This window comes from Gobio gobio (genome assembly GCF_949357685.1).
Source record: "Gobio gobio genome assembly, chromosome: 1".
Taxonomy (NCBI): Eukaryota; Metazoa; Chordata; class Actinopteri; order Cypriniformes; family Gobionidae; genus Gobio; species Gobio gobio.
In genome coordinates this window covers 62,461,647-62,476,251 of record NC_137097.1, presented here as the reverse complement: position 1 = coordinate 62,476,251, position 14,605 = coordinate 62,461,647, and the positions used below count along the sequence as shown (strand labels likewise).

The window sequence follows — 14,605 nt, the reverse complement described above, 5'->3', positions numbered from 1 at the left end:
CATAAGGTTCAGATGGGGGGGGGGGGGAATGTGATAGAGGAGTTCATAAAGCCAATAAACTCACAGAGACTGCACCTGCTTCTGTCACAAAAGTAGCAAGACATTCAAGACGTGGTGTTGAAAAGCCTTTGGGATTGTTAACCTAATCATTTACTGGCAAAAAAAACAAAACAAGTAATTTGGCAGAGAAAATACAAGAGAAGAGAACCGTCTGAACACTAAACCCGTAAATTGAAGAACCACTTGGCATAAACGAGTACATTCTTTAGGAAAGACGACATCTTACAGAAATGTTACGATAAAATCTCAACACAATCCAGTGCGAATCAAGGACAAATACTGAACATTCACAGTTTAAGATAAAGGACTTTTCTGAAAGTATTTTCCTTGATAAGAGCGAACAGAGAACACTTAATAAGGTAAACATTATCGTATCGGGTCTGCTGTATGATTACATGGAAAAAGTCATCAAAATTCTGTCGCCTTTCTTGCTACACGTGTAGGCCACATACACACTGCAAAGTTTTGGGAATGACAGCTGCCTTTAAATGTGGCAGTGAATGTCTTCCATGTGTACGGAATACAGGAGACACTCTTGACATGGTGATAACCATGGCAACGGTTTGGCTGTAAAACAAAAACAGAAATGCCAACATTTTCCATCTCAAATTGCCTGGGGAAATATTAAAGGCCAAATGAAAATGACATTGAGGGCGTTTGAGACACTGCTGATTGACTGTTTAACAGATTTTTTGACCTAATTAATTTCAGCAACTGGTGATCAGAAGTTTGGGTATGTAGAAGTATGATTTAATTTTTTTTTTTAGAAAGAAATGAATACTTTTCAGCAAGGATGTATTGAGATGGTCAAAGAGGACAGTATAAGGAAATACTTACAAAATACTTCCATTTCAAATAAATGCTTTTCTTCTGTTCATCAAATAATGTGAAAAATTATTAAGCAGCACAAGTGTTTTCACTATTAATAATAATCATAAATGTTTCTTGAGCATCAAATCATCATTTTAGAATGATTTCTGAAGGATCATGTGACACTGAGGACTGGAGGAATAAATTGAGACCACAGGAATAGACTACATTTTAAAATATATTGAAAAAGAAAACATCTATTTAAAAAAAAAATTGCCTGTAAATATCAAAAATGTTCCTGTGGGGCAAGAAATTAGATATATTCTTTGAAAACATAATATTTTACACAAAGTTGCTTATCGAAATGTTGAGATATTTTGACTTGATAAGACAAAAACACTGATTTTGAAAAGATTTTGAAAAGTGAACGGTGTTTGTCTGCAGTGTGTACGTGGCCTTGAAAAACTGCTCCATTTACAGTTCAAATTAAATTCAGGTTCTTTTGTAGTATTTTTGAAAATCCTCAAGTAAAATCGAATTATTTCAAAGTTCAAGTTTTCTGAGTTCAAGTCATAATTTATAGCTCAGATAAGATTCAACTGCGAAAATGTTTCTTTCAAAATAGACCTTGTTACTACTAAATTCGTACAATTCTATGAACAATAAGCTCCATCAGAGGGCTTCAACATCAAAACACAGCACACATCGAGTGCCGAACAGTGATAAAATACGGATCTTTAAACATGATCACCTTTTTTTTCTTCTTCTGGACAACAGTGAAAAATACATTTAAAAGAGTTTGCATTTGAAGAGTAAACATAGTACAACGGGTAAAAAAGACCACCATCAGAAATACGTGCACAATAGGGGACACATTACTCTTCCTCCATTGACTTCTCAATCTCTTTCAGCTTTCGCACAAACTCTTGAGCCTCTTTGTCTCCCGTTCTCGCCTCCAGCATCTTCATGATGGGCTTCTCTGTATCGAAACAAGAAATGAATCCATCAGACCAGACGCAACAATAATGTTGAGGTGGCAGACCTCTCGATAGGGAATGACACATGTAATTGGAAATCTTTTTGAGAGGACAGGCTGCAACAGATACTAAACACCAAGCAATGCTGACAAAACAATGACATCTCACCAGTCCACCACTTCTTTTTCTCTCTGAAATCTTGAAATAATCAGTAGTCTCGAAATAAAAACGTCATTTACTGTAAAACTCCACATTATTCCACTAGGCTCAACGCTGTTTCTAGAAAGTCACTGAGTTTGTACTGTTATGTCAAATATACTGTATTTACGAGATATTCATGCAAACTAGGAATTTTCTTCAAGGCCCGCTTTCCAAGTCAAGGGTGTGACAATTCAAGAATAATTGTATAAACAATCTGTTATTGAGTGTAATAGGACGCAATTGTGAATGCTGACTGTATAGTTTAGTTTGTGTATGTGGCAATACAGTAAATACAATAACTGGGTAATAATTAGGAACTAACCCTGGACCTACTCCTAAACCTTACCTTAACCCCTGTATTTACCTTATAGTACTCAGTACTTTCTTAGGTAAGTACACTGTAAGTGCACATACTGTAAAATAAAGTACAACCGTTTGCAGGTTTAAAGCTGATAGGTTGGCGAGACAAACAGCTTCAAAAGAAAGGCAAAATGCATAGAAAAGCACCAATTATGCAGCAATTGAGCATTTTGTGCTCTACGTCTATTGCAGTAGCAGAAAAGCTTTGTGTGTCAGTCAGGAATTATAAATGAGAAAGAAATATGAAATTGTCTAACACTTCTATTTTATTCAGATCAAAATCACTTGACTGCTGTAATCACAAGGTAATTGCGAACTTGTGGGTAGGCATTTTACCAGAAGGACTTGAAGGTATACCATTACCTTCAACCCCAATCAAACACATCTGATCCAGGTTATAAAGGTCTTCGGGGTTACTAGGACATTACAGGCAAGAAAGAGCAGCGCAAGATCTCAACTCTACAGGAAGGTTCAGTAGGTCTACAGAAACCGGAGTACCCCTGATTTTGTGTCTAGTCTTAAGGAGAAATGTCATGGGTAGGTGGATAAATCGAGTTATAAGAGATTAAAGAGTAAATACGAGATTAGCATACCGCTCGGTTTTTGGCGGGACAAGTGCAGGATGACGGGTTGAAGGGTCTTTCCAGCAGGTGTGGCACTAGGCCTGCCCGGCCAGCAGAAGTCACTCAATGGGGCCACAGCCTCACCAGCGAAATCATTAGTGGACAACCAATCATAGTCCATCACAGTGAAGGTCAGACAGGCACACCTGTGTCTGTACTGCTCAGGGCTGACATGGCTGTGATGAAGCAAATGGGATCAAAGAGCTGTTTGAGGACTCGAAGTTAGTAGCAAGTGTTCAGGTGAGCAGTTTTGGTACTCACAAGTAAAAAAGCTCGTCAAAAACAGGGTGCAGGGTTTTGAGCTTCACTTGGGTTCGTTGACTCCGAGCCATGGGGAACAGATGGTGTGGACACAGCTCCACGATGACAAATGGGTCGCTGAGGCCTAGGAAAGCAGGAATCAGGGGACAAATCCAATAACCAACAGACAATTTAAGCAAGTAAGTATTTGAAAGTGTAAGTAAAAAGTGTAAGAAATGTGCAGCCAAGTATGGTGTCCCATACTCGGAATTTGTGCTCTGCATTTCACCCATCCAAGTGCACACACATACACAGCATTGAGTATTGAACACACACTCTGTGAACAGCCATTTTGGGAGTTAGGTGCCTTGCTCAAGGGCACCTAAGTTGTGGGTAATGAGGGTGGAAGAGAGCGCTGTTCATTCACTCCCCCACCTACATATCCTCCTGGTACTGAGACTCGAACCCGCAACATTACAAGTCTGCCTCTCAAACCATTAGGCCACAACTTATTTGTAAGTAAATACCAATGTAAATTAAACACATAGTTTAAGATAAGTTAAATGCCCAAGATATGCATTTAACTTAAGTATAAACTCATGCACAGAAACTAGGGAACTCAGAGATAAAGGCAGACTATTCCATAGCCTAGATCCACCAACTGCAAATGCACGGTCACCTCTCGACCTTGATCTTGGATGGGACAGAGTATTATTGTTTGTGGACTCAAAAGTATCTGACTGGCGTATTCAAGTTTAAAAAGTTAGACAAATAAGAAGGCGCCAGACCATTTAGGTATTTAAAAACAAACATCAATATTTTAAAATTAACTATAACTGTTACATGTATGCCCTGTCTTGTGTTTTGATTAAGATTCTTGCTGCGTCCCAATTCGCATACTATCCGTACTAAATAGTATTCGAAAAAAGAATTAGTATGTCCCAAATCTTAGTATGTTGAAAAAAGTATTCCAAAGATTCCCGGATGGTTTACTATTTCCGGTCAGAATCCGAAGTGCAGATCGATGCGCACTCTAACGGCTGATATTGCCCACAACCCATTGCTAGATGGACGAGGATTCGATTAGAACTACAAACGCGGATAAAAAGTGTTTAAAAAACTACAAACATGACGGTTACGCGAGTCTGACGGTTAAGTGGAGAGGATTAGATAAAGTGGTTTGAGTGAGCAATTATCAGTATTTAACAGGACGAAAAGATATTTATTCAATATTATCCACATTATATTTCACCTGCAGCAGCATTGAGAACTTTTGTAATGATACGTTTGGCCATTAACTTTGCAAACACATGAGAGGAGTCTAAAGACCCACGAAAGGCAGATCAACGAGCGACTACATTTCTCTCCAATACGGTAGGAAATTAAATTTAAAGTGGGGGATTTGAACTGTGACGATGATTGACATTTTAAACGGTGACGGGACGCACGTAACAGAGTCCCTTAAAGATGACGAAGTAGTATGTCCCAAAGCTTGCATACTCTTCTGCTACACACTCAAAAGTATGTACTTTTTCTTCACAAAAAGAGTACATACTTTTAGGACGTAGTATAAGTAGGCGAATTGGGACGCAGCCTCTGTTTCTCCCCAGTTTGGTTAATTAGTCATGTCTGTCACCTGTGTCTCGTCCATCACCTGCACCTCGTTATCCTCATTTGCTCTGTGTATGTAAACCCTCAGTTTGCCCTCAGTGTTTGTCGGTTCTCGTTTATGTTGTACGTGTCCGTTGTGTTCCTGAGTTTGATATTAAAAATTCCTGTTTCCTGTTCTCCTGGCTACCCTCGTCTCTGTGAGCTCATTGCCTGCACGTGAACTGTAACAATAACACACTAACAACCAATTAAAAGTCATTAAAATTGGAGTAATATGTTCTCGTTTACGAACCCCAGTTAAACCCAGACTGGGATATTCTAACATACAAGGAATTACAATAATCCAAACGAGATAAGACTAAGCTATGTATAACTCTTAAGATCTTTAAAGGATAGGAAGGACTTTACTCTATACAGAAGTTTTAACTGAAAAAAACAAAAACTACTTAACTTAATGTATTAATGTGTTGGTCAAATTTAAGAGAGGAATCAACAGATTTTTCACAGCCGGTTTGATATAAGAATTCAGATTTCTAGAGTTAAAAATGTTTTTTTCTTTCCCCACAGTGGACCTAAAAACAATAGCTTCCGTTTTACTTTTGTTGAAGTGTAAAAAGTTTAAGGACATCCAAGATCTTATGTCGGCTAAACGTGCAAGGAAAGGTTTCTGAACATTTCTTGTTAGTATGCTTCAAAGGCAGAGATTTGAGTGTCGCCTCCTAAGAATAGAGCCTAATGGACACATTTACAGAGTAAACAAAGTTGGATCCAAAATGGAGCATTGAGTGAGGAAAACAGCTTAAAGGTAATATTAGATAATATGTTTTTGAAAATGTAAAAATGCAGACAGTTTACTGTGATGTGTAGCTTTAGGTTTAGGGAGTAGAATATACAGTTTTTACAATATAAAAGGTCCCCATAAAACATTGGGATCTGTGTGTGTGTGTTCGTGTAGTGCTTGCAAATTGGTGTAAATGAGGTTTACCGTTAGCATCCAGGGCAATGAGATCAGCTGCATGCAGTATCTCCACAGTGAGTCTTTGCTCAGGGGCATCATAGTAACACTTCACACTGATACGACCAAAGCGACTGTGCTTTAAGATTCTCTGTAAAGCAAATGTGCGCTTGTAAAACATTACAGTCTACATCACAACAGTAATACATATAGAATTGGCATCTAATTTAGAACCAATAACACATTAGCCAAGGTTGAGACTCTAGCGATATTGAATTGTTGGGGTACAACCACACTGGCATGAAGATTGTCTTAAATTGTAGGTAGTGAAACTATGCTACTTTCCGAGCTCTGTGGCTAAAATTTGAAGCAACCCTGAATGTATCTTTCATTTATAAATGGATCATGGATAAGTTATTGGATAGTGCTGCCTTCAAGTCATGTCAGAAGGATCATATTTACTTCACATGAACCCAACCAAAATTATGCCTGGATTTTCTTTGATTGTCTGCATCCAGGCATGTCAGTTCAGAAGAAATTAACTTTGAGTGCATTTTCTGTACTATTGATGAAGTAAAGCTTGCCAGAAAATGCTACTCACATCAGAAAATGTCAAGGCACAATATTTTATTCAACACTCAAAAAGTTATCTTTGTAATGTTGCTGTCTGTTCAGATCAGACATTTATGAGGTTCGGTTCGGCTTTATAGCATGCTAGTTATGTAGACATCTGCCCCCGTAGGAAGTAGACAGCAAGTCAGCTTAGCAGGATTTGAGACACAGTCAGAGACTGCGAAATCTTACAGGGTGCAAAGAACGCTTAGTCAAAGAGGAAATGACTGATGTAAACTTTTAATCATCAGAGGAAGGAATAGTATTTGTGATGTCTTAGCTCCTAATCAACACATCCTCTCTCTGCAGGGCTGGAGCTAAAAGCTGCGGCGCCCCAGCAAGACTCCTACCCACCTGCTGGGAGATTTTCTCCAAGAAATACTGTTCGATCAGCTCAAAGGAGGAGCATTTGTTCAGACGCAGCTCCTCGTCCAGGCCCTAGTGTAAAGGAAGAGGGAAGGAAGATGAAGCCATGCTTGATTCATTTGGCCAGCCACATTGGTTAAAGGTGAGAATACCTTATAATCTCCACTCTTAAGGTCTTCCATGAGCAGCCCTTCTCCATCAGCGTGGAAGAACCCCACCAGTGTCTGAATGAAAAAGTTATTGTTATTTAAGCCTGGGACACACCAAGCTGAGAATAAAAGCAAAAGTGACAAAAGTGAGCAAAGAAGGTACAGACAGAAGGCTGTTATAATTTTACATCATCTTACCCAAGCATTCGAATGCGCAAATATTTTCATAACAACATGAGCCGACTGGAATGAAGAAAGTGATCAGAATGACTGATATTATGGTACGCAAGCACTGCTTTGTTTATGGTTTGTAGCTCTGCAGTCCTAGTTTTGGTTTCCCTTTTTGAATGAGGAAAATAGACTATTGATACCTGCAGATTGATATTGGCAGTTATTTCCTTGCGTGCTAATTGACAGTCGGCAGTAGTCCTTTTCCAAGTGCACCTTAAAGGTGTCTGATCAGTACCATACTGACAATTAATACATATCCTCTTCTGTTATGCTGTCATATTTTTCTTGTGCTCTTTTTTTTTTTTTGACTGGATGGACTCCAGCATGCACAGACTCTCGTAACACACTCTTGAGACTTGTTGTGCTAACCAACTATATGGTGAACAACATGTTCTACCAGCACTTCATGAGTTTTCATGTAAATCTGTGGTGAGTTCCTGCCATAGACCGTAAAATAATATGGAAGACGTGTCTTCACTACCATCCACTGAAGAAAAGTGAAGCCACCAACGTCCGAATATGCCACTGACAGATTTGGGACAGAGTCTGCGCAGTAGAGAGCAGGAAGTAGAGCCGCGATATCAAAAGCCTGCCCACACTCTCGCAGATGCACAATTCAACAATTCATTATGTTGGTGTGAAATATACAGTTATGTAAATGTAGAAATTAAAGCTAAAGCTCCAATCTCCTCCCGAAAATCCCTGAAAAAGTCTGTTAGTGCCTCAGTGACAATCTTCACTAAGAGAAGCCGTCAATCTCAGCTGTCAATCATGACGTCACAGCCCCCGTTTTTATAGTATCAAATAACTAACTAAAACCAAACTTATTAAAAAAAGAACACTTGAAATGAAATCATTGTGATAAAAACTGCATTAAATGACAGAAGTCATCTATAGGATAAAAAATATTTGAAGTGTAATTTGATTGTTTAGTTTGTCTTGCATCCATTCGAATACATGGAGGGTTATGAGCTATACTGGAACCAACCACCTCGGGGCGATCGAGATGCTTTGGCTTCAGTTTTCAACACGAGTACGGCAGACTTGGTTCCTGCCTGCTGGAATACTGGATCTCACATATTGGCATGCTGCTGGGGACGTCCTAAATTCTCTCCACTGATCTGTGGCCAAGAGAAGTGGCAAATATATGATGTGACTGTGACTGAGAACACAGGCTGAGGGAAACCGGACATGACCCTTACAGTCAAGAGTTCTTGTAAAAACTGCTAGCTGGCAAAACACATTGCTGGCTTTCAGCAGCATTTTATAACTAATCTAGAGCTCCTTTCCTCTCAAAATGTTGGCTATACTTAATGCTAAACTCGAAGAAGAAATTTTCAATTAAAACTTATTTTTATAAGCAACTTTCACAATAAATGTATGTAAGCAGCTTACGTACTGCGTTTAGAATACTGCCTTACAACCCCAGTGAGCAAGATAAAGGACAATAGTGAGGAAAAACTCACTAGAAAGATACAAAGCAAACAAATACAATTCTGGAAAGTATGTTTAAGGCAAGAAAGGAGAGAAACGTTCAGATTTAACATGAGATTTAACATGAAACAGGTATAATTTTAGATTTTAGACTTGAATAGACTACAATTTTAGACTTTTTCCATTTTTGCTTTGTCTTTTTATTCTCTGGAATTTTCTGGGGGGCCCTTAGAACCTTCTGAGGACCCCTGGGGGTCCCCATTCCCCAGCTTGAAAACCCCTGATCTAGGTAAACGGGCATAAGGAATTTGACAATAGCTCTGGATGTGATCCCAAAGACTATATAAACACTGGGATGGTTCACTCATTTTACTATGAATGGGAGAAACTGCAACAAACAATATGTCAGAATACGTACTGCCTTCCAAATAAAAGAGCCAGTGGCCAACTGGCTAACAAATTGAGTCACTGTAGCTGCCTTTAGAAGCTCCAGTTCCATTGTCCTGAAATGTGCACTTGGGAATGCACATGTGCATTGGCTGGACCGACATGAAGTATATACGCTTTAACAATTTTTGAGCATAAGAAATAGCATTTATCAAACAGTCCATGTCAGATTATATTGCCGATTTGAAATATGTTATTTAAATGTGAGTTTGGCAAGCTGTTATTGATACTTCCGTATTTCCCCATTCAATTATATAGGAGTTGGTCTTGCATGAGAAAAATAGCAGCCCAGAGGCGTTGCACATGGCCGCCATGTGAACTATCTTTCCGTGAAAGGGACTTTGGTGATGCTCATTGTGACTCATCCGTACTGACCTCTACAGTGTACTGGAAACGTGAGTAGAATTCCACCTGGACACCCCTGTTTTCCGCCACAGTGTCCAGGATCATCCGCAGGAGCAGCTCCCATAGACTCTGCAGAACCCTGGGATACACAACAACCAGAAAGATCATGCTCACGGACACAGTGACCTCCTTACCCATGCAGTCAATTAACACTTTACAGTGCCCAATTTACTTGGCAATCATGCTTTCAATGGTAAATCTATGTGTCATTACTGTTATCGCTAGAGTGTGCCCCCCTTAGGACTGCTCTCTTATCACTAAATGATGAAATTACCTTGTTAGATTCTCTTTAACCAGTGACTCGTTTAGGATGACTAGAGTGTCATCTAGGTACTTCATAAGAGGAGCCACAGCCTGGAGCAGTTCATCAGAGACACCATGTGTTGAAAAACACATTAGACCATAGCCAAATTATGCTAACATGAAATAATTCAATGTTCTTTCTCCTTTCATTCATACTTGCCTCATCATTGTTAATAGAGTCTGGAGATAGGCTGATGTGTTGAATACATCTCCTGAGTTCAGAAAGCATCTGTGTAAGACAAATATTTATGTGATTTACTCAAGTGTGACTCATTACTCAGCCAGTCTGTGCAGAAATTGTGCAAAATTAACCAATAAGGGTTGCTTTTCCCAAAAGCATTGGTAGCTAACTATAGTCAAGTTTGGTTGTTAATAACATTGTTTAACACATTTTTCTAACCTGTAATGCTTCCAACAAGCATTAGCAAACAGCATCGCAAAGCTCTCAACCTTTGGTTTGATGCATAGTTTTTTGTTAGTGTCACGTGGACCTAAATAAATCATGCTCATGTTAAATACATATTGAATAAAATGTTACAAGTTAGACCAGTTGGTTACATAAAGTGTAGATTGGTCTAATTGGAACCTGAAAAATTGGAATGAGTGATAGTTGGTAAGACTAGCTTTTAAGACTTAAGTCTTAACATAGAGGCTAAGTTTATGCAACTGGCCCCTGGTCTAGCTGGTGGACCAGCAGTCATGCTATTCTCAAGCTAAATTGAGCTGGTGTAGCTGGTCCACCGTCACTTCCACTTCCCATGTTGGTGACCAGCATACCATGCTGATCCTAGCATGCAAAACATGCCTTATGCTGGTGAGCAGCTATTCTGGATCTTTCCGCAGGGAAAGCAAAACAATGGAGAACAAACATTTTAAAGTAGTCCTCAGATACCATGTTTAGTATCTACAGCAATAATCTGATATTAATTCAATTTAAAACCAATTCATTAACATAAGTTATTCACCTGCATGACTTCATTGATGACTGCTCTATATTGTTGAACCAATGTGGTTCAAATGACGGATGTGCGACAAAGTTCAAGGAAACTGAACTCACCCTCATGACGTTCCAAACCCGTAAGACCTTCGTTCATCTTCAAAACGCAAATGAAGATTTTTTTGTATGAAATCCAAGAGCTCTCTGACCCTTCCAAAGACAGCAATTTAATTACCACTTTCAAGACCCAGAAAGATAGTAAACCATTGTTAAAATAGTCCATGAGACTCCAGGGGTTCAACCTTAATGTTATGAAGTGACGAGAATACTTTTTGTGCGCAAAAAATAAACAAAAACAAAAGACCTGCGCAGTCCTACGGCAGCTCCTGCGTCAGCATCACACGCATGCATTGTGGAACTCACATGTACAACATCGGCCAATGGTAAGCCGGCATTCTGGTGTAGCTCTGATGTAATTCAGAAGTGGACTATCGTTCCTGATCCTGTACTGCCTGCCCTTTGATCTGTGTTTGCCTGGACTTTGTACATCGACTGTTTGCTGCCTGCCCCGAACTTTGCCTGTTATGATCACATTTTCTGCTCTGCCTATGATATTGCTGTTCGCCTTTGTTTACCGACCCATGCCTGTTTATACTGTGAGTTTGAGTTCTTTTAATAAACTGCACATGGATCCCAGTCTACCTGAGTCTTTGTTACAATTTACTACATCAACAGAGTATGAGACTGACACAGACGTGAAGAAATTGTTAAATAATATTTTGTATTTTTGTTTGTTTTTTGCGCACAAAAGTATTCTCGATGCTTCACAAAATTAAGATTGAACCACTGGAGTCATATGGACTAATTTAACGATGCGTTTCCTAACTTTCTTGAAAGCGTTAATTATTTGCTGTCTATGGAGGGTCAGAGATCTTCCCAATTTCATCAAAAATATCTTCATTTGTGCCTTACGGGTCTTACAGGTTTGGAACAACATGAGGGTGAGTAATTCATGACAGAATTTTCATTTTTGGGTGAACTATCCCGTTAAGTAGCGAGTTCTGTTTTTGTATGGGTAACGCATCCCATTTTGGCTGTTTGCAGAAATCTCATTTTCAGAAAACAATTTGTGTGTGCACTATGCATTAGCATTAACTTTGCTTTTATGTCACCATATTCAAAACACTAAAGCTGTTGATGTAATCATGTCTTTTAGCACTTGAGCTGTGCTCTTCGATGTATGCCATTACCCTATCAGTAAGATGTGTGATTAGGCGTTTGGCCTCCCTCTGCAGGTCGATATCAGCGTTGTAGAGCTGCCCATTCAGGGACTTGTTGACCTGCTCCTTCCCTTCCAAACCGCACGACTCCTCCATGGCCTGTTCTACCCCCCGCCAGTCCAGCTCCCGCGGCAGACCTCCCAGGTACACACGCACATGCTCTGTGCTATTCAGAGCGACACAAACCTGCGCCAAAGCAGCAGCCAGGAAGAGGCGGAAGGGAGATTGGAAATGAGGAAAGGAGAGGTAAAAAGTGGAAAGAACAAAAAGGAAGAAAACAAGGAGGTCTAAATGAGGCGCAGGGAGGGAAAGAGCATATAGTGCAAAATGAAAAAGGGGAGCTAACGAGGTCAGACACACTATGACACAGGCGCACCGCTGAGACGTCAGTGTTGTCAAGGAGAAACACTCAACGCTGACATTTACAACGCTCGTAATGAAAGCCAACCCTCTCTCGCCCAGAAGTGGTACCTGCACGATGAAACTCTTGTTGTGGTCTCGTCCCAGCTGGCCCCTCTCAATCTTGCGCTTGATCAGCTCGGCGTAACAAACCGCCTCACTGCAGAAATTCTGCCAGAAATCAAGAAAGAATTGCGTTATGTGGATGAAACCATCAATTCTCCTTTCCATTATGAACATGTGTTTTTGTCCGCCGCTCTCCAGCTGTGCAAGCTTAAACTTATGCTTATGATAGTAGAACTTTAAAGAGATCAGTGGTGCTCACATCCGTCAGGCGTGTGATGAAAATAAAGGCTCCCGCTGAATCAGGCCATGCCAACTGGGCCCAGAAATCCCGCACCTGGCTGAAGCATGTTGTAACGTCCACCGCTGAGGAGCTGTGTTTGGTGTGACTCTGAATTGGCTCCAGCTGTACCATTAAAATACACACATCACGCTATGCAGCCAACACTCCCTCACTAACACAGTCTCAATAGGGGTATGTTAGCTTCAATTTTCAGCAACACTTTATTTTACAGTGTCCTTGTTACACGTTGCATGCACTTACTATAGTAAGTTAAGCAGAATAACAGCATTTAACCCTAAATCAAACCCTAATTCTAACACCATAGTAAGCGCATGTTGTTAATTAATATTACCCACCACATAAATACACTGACACCTAAAATAAAGTGTAACCAATTTTTCTTACTCAAAGAGGATAAAATCAAGGAAGCTGTCATTTTTGGTGCCTTTATTACAATATGAACTGATTGTATAGGTCTTCGTAGTGATAGACTAATATATTAGCTAGGGCCACATTTCTACAAATAATTATATTTTCTTAAAATTATAGGTTGAAGCTCATCTCGGTACACTAAAGAGAACGTTGAAAAAAAAGTTGAAAAATAAGAGATTATTGGGGTACGTTTTACAAGGAAAACTATTTCCGTCTTTCAATTTAATTCCATGTAATTATTTGTGAAATCTACTAGCAATTTCTGAGTGGAAATAGGTTTAAAGTAAATCCCACACCAATTATTTTTAAGTGTTTGAATAAAATTTCAACGGGAGTGGGACATGCTGTCTGTAAAGTAGACATGGGTTTTACAAATGACTTACTGACATGGATGGAAACCATTGCACATGTCTTGGCTTGTCATCATGTCACCCCATGCCTCATCTTCCATAACTTATTCCTCTCTGACAATTTGTTTGCAGAATTGCTATCGCCTTACAGTGAATCTACCTAAAACACAGCTTCCACATTATTGTGCACCCCACAATACACCAGGCAAAAAAGTAGACCGGGATTGACAACACAAGACAACAGAATCAATTTGATTCTGTAAGATTACATCGCAAGCAGACAGTGTCTCTTATGTAGCATGTAAAGTGCTTGCATGTTCATGTTAAATCAATGTTTGGGGAATTTGTATTTTTCTGGAAACGGGCCCAGGCCAGTTAATCTGCTGCTATTTTTTGCTATTCTTTCTGAGATTACCATGAAAAAAACTTGTATTGGTTGGTCATGTATTGTATTGGTAGCTATAATTACGCTATAATTCTAAAATGTTTTGTCTTCGATTTGGCCCCCAGCTCACCTGATCCATTTCCACAGCTTTGCGAATCCTGTCAGTGGATCTTTCATGTACAATCTGCAGCCATTTGTGAATAGAGGTCTTGAACCAGTTGTGAAATCCAGTTAGAGCCAACATCTTAGTGTCTCTGAAAAGAAATGACCACCAAGAAATGTGAATCACCAGTTATAATTCGGCCATACTCAAGAGTGGATAACCTCATAAATTTTGGGTGAATTCATTAATCTATCAACCCTCATGTATACAGTAAAACCAAAATGTATTTAGACGTCTTCAACATTTTCTCACATTATCACAGTGTATACACTATAGTTTACAAAATGGTAATAAAATATGACAAGAACTTAGAGTTAGACTGTGTCAGAACAAATTCATCTTGATAATGTCAGATAACTTTGATAGAAAGGTATGTAATGGATTGCAATCAACCAATCAGCTGTTACATTTAAGTACACAATTATATAATACCAATTTAGGTCAACCAATCACCAAGCAATGCTTCATTTGGTTCAGTATGTGGTGTAAAAGGTCAATTAAAGAAACACTTAAGCAAAACATGGTCAAG

The 14,605-nt window shown here is 39.4% G+C and overlaps 1 protein-coding gene across 1 annotated transcript in view; it reads right to left on the bottom strand.

Annotated features, from left to right (window-relative positions):
• Positions 1-825: 825 nt before the first annotated feature.
• baiap3 (BAI1 associated protein 3) overlaps positions 826-14,605 on the bottom strand; it is a gene marked incomplete at its 5' end in the record, with an annotated part of 58,599 nt that continues 44,819 nt past the window's right edge. Inside the window, 13 exons of the mRNA XM_079819707.1 lie at positions 826-1,849; positions 3,002-3,207; positions 3,293-3,416; positions 5,868-5,988; positions 6,804-6,887; positions 6,968-7,039; positions 9,452-9,560; positions 9,756-9,835; positions 9,945-10,013; positions 11,972-12,187; positions 12,473-12,571; positions 12,726-12,869; positions 14,044-14,167. Of these exons, the coding sequence (XP_079675833.1) occupies positions 1,746-1,849; positions 3,002-3,207; positions 3,293-3,416; positions 5,868-5,988; positions 6,804-6,887; positions 6,968-7,039; positions 9,452-9,560; positions 9,756-9,835; positions 9,945-10,013; positions 11,972-12,187; positions 12,473-12,571; positions 12,726-12,869; positions 14,044-14,167 (1,552 nt within the window). The 3' untranslated portion in view covers positions 826-1,745. The remainder of the gene's footprint in view (positions 1,850-3,001; positions 3,208-3,292; positions 3,417-5,867; positions 5,989-6,803; positions 6,888-6,967; positions 7,040-9,451; positions 9,561-9,755; positions 9,836-9,944; positions 10,014-11,971; positions 12,188-12,472; positions 12,572-12,725; positions 12,870-14,043; positions 14,168-14,605) is intronic.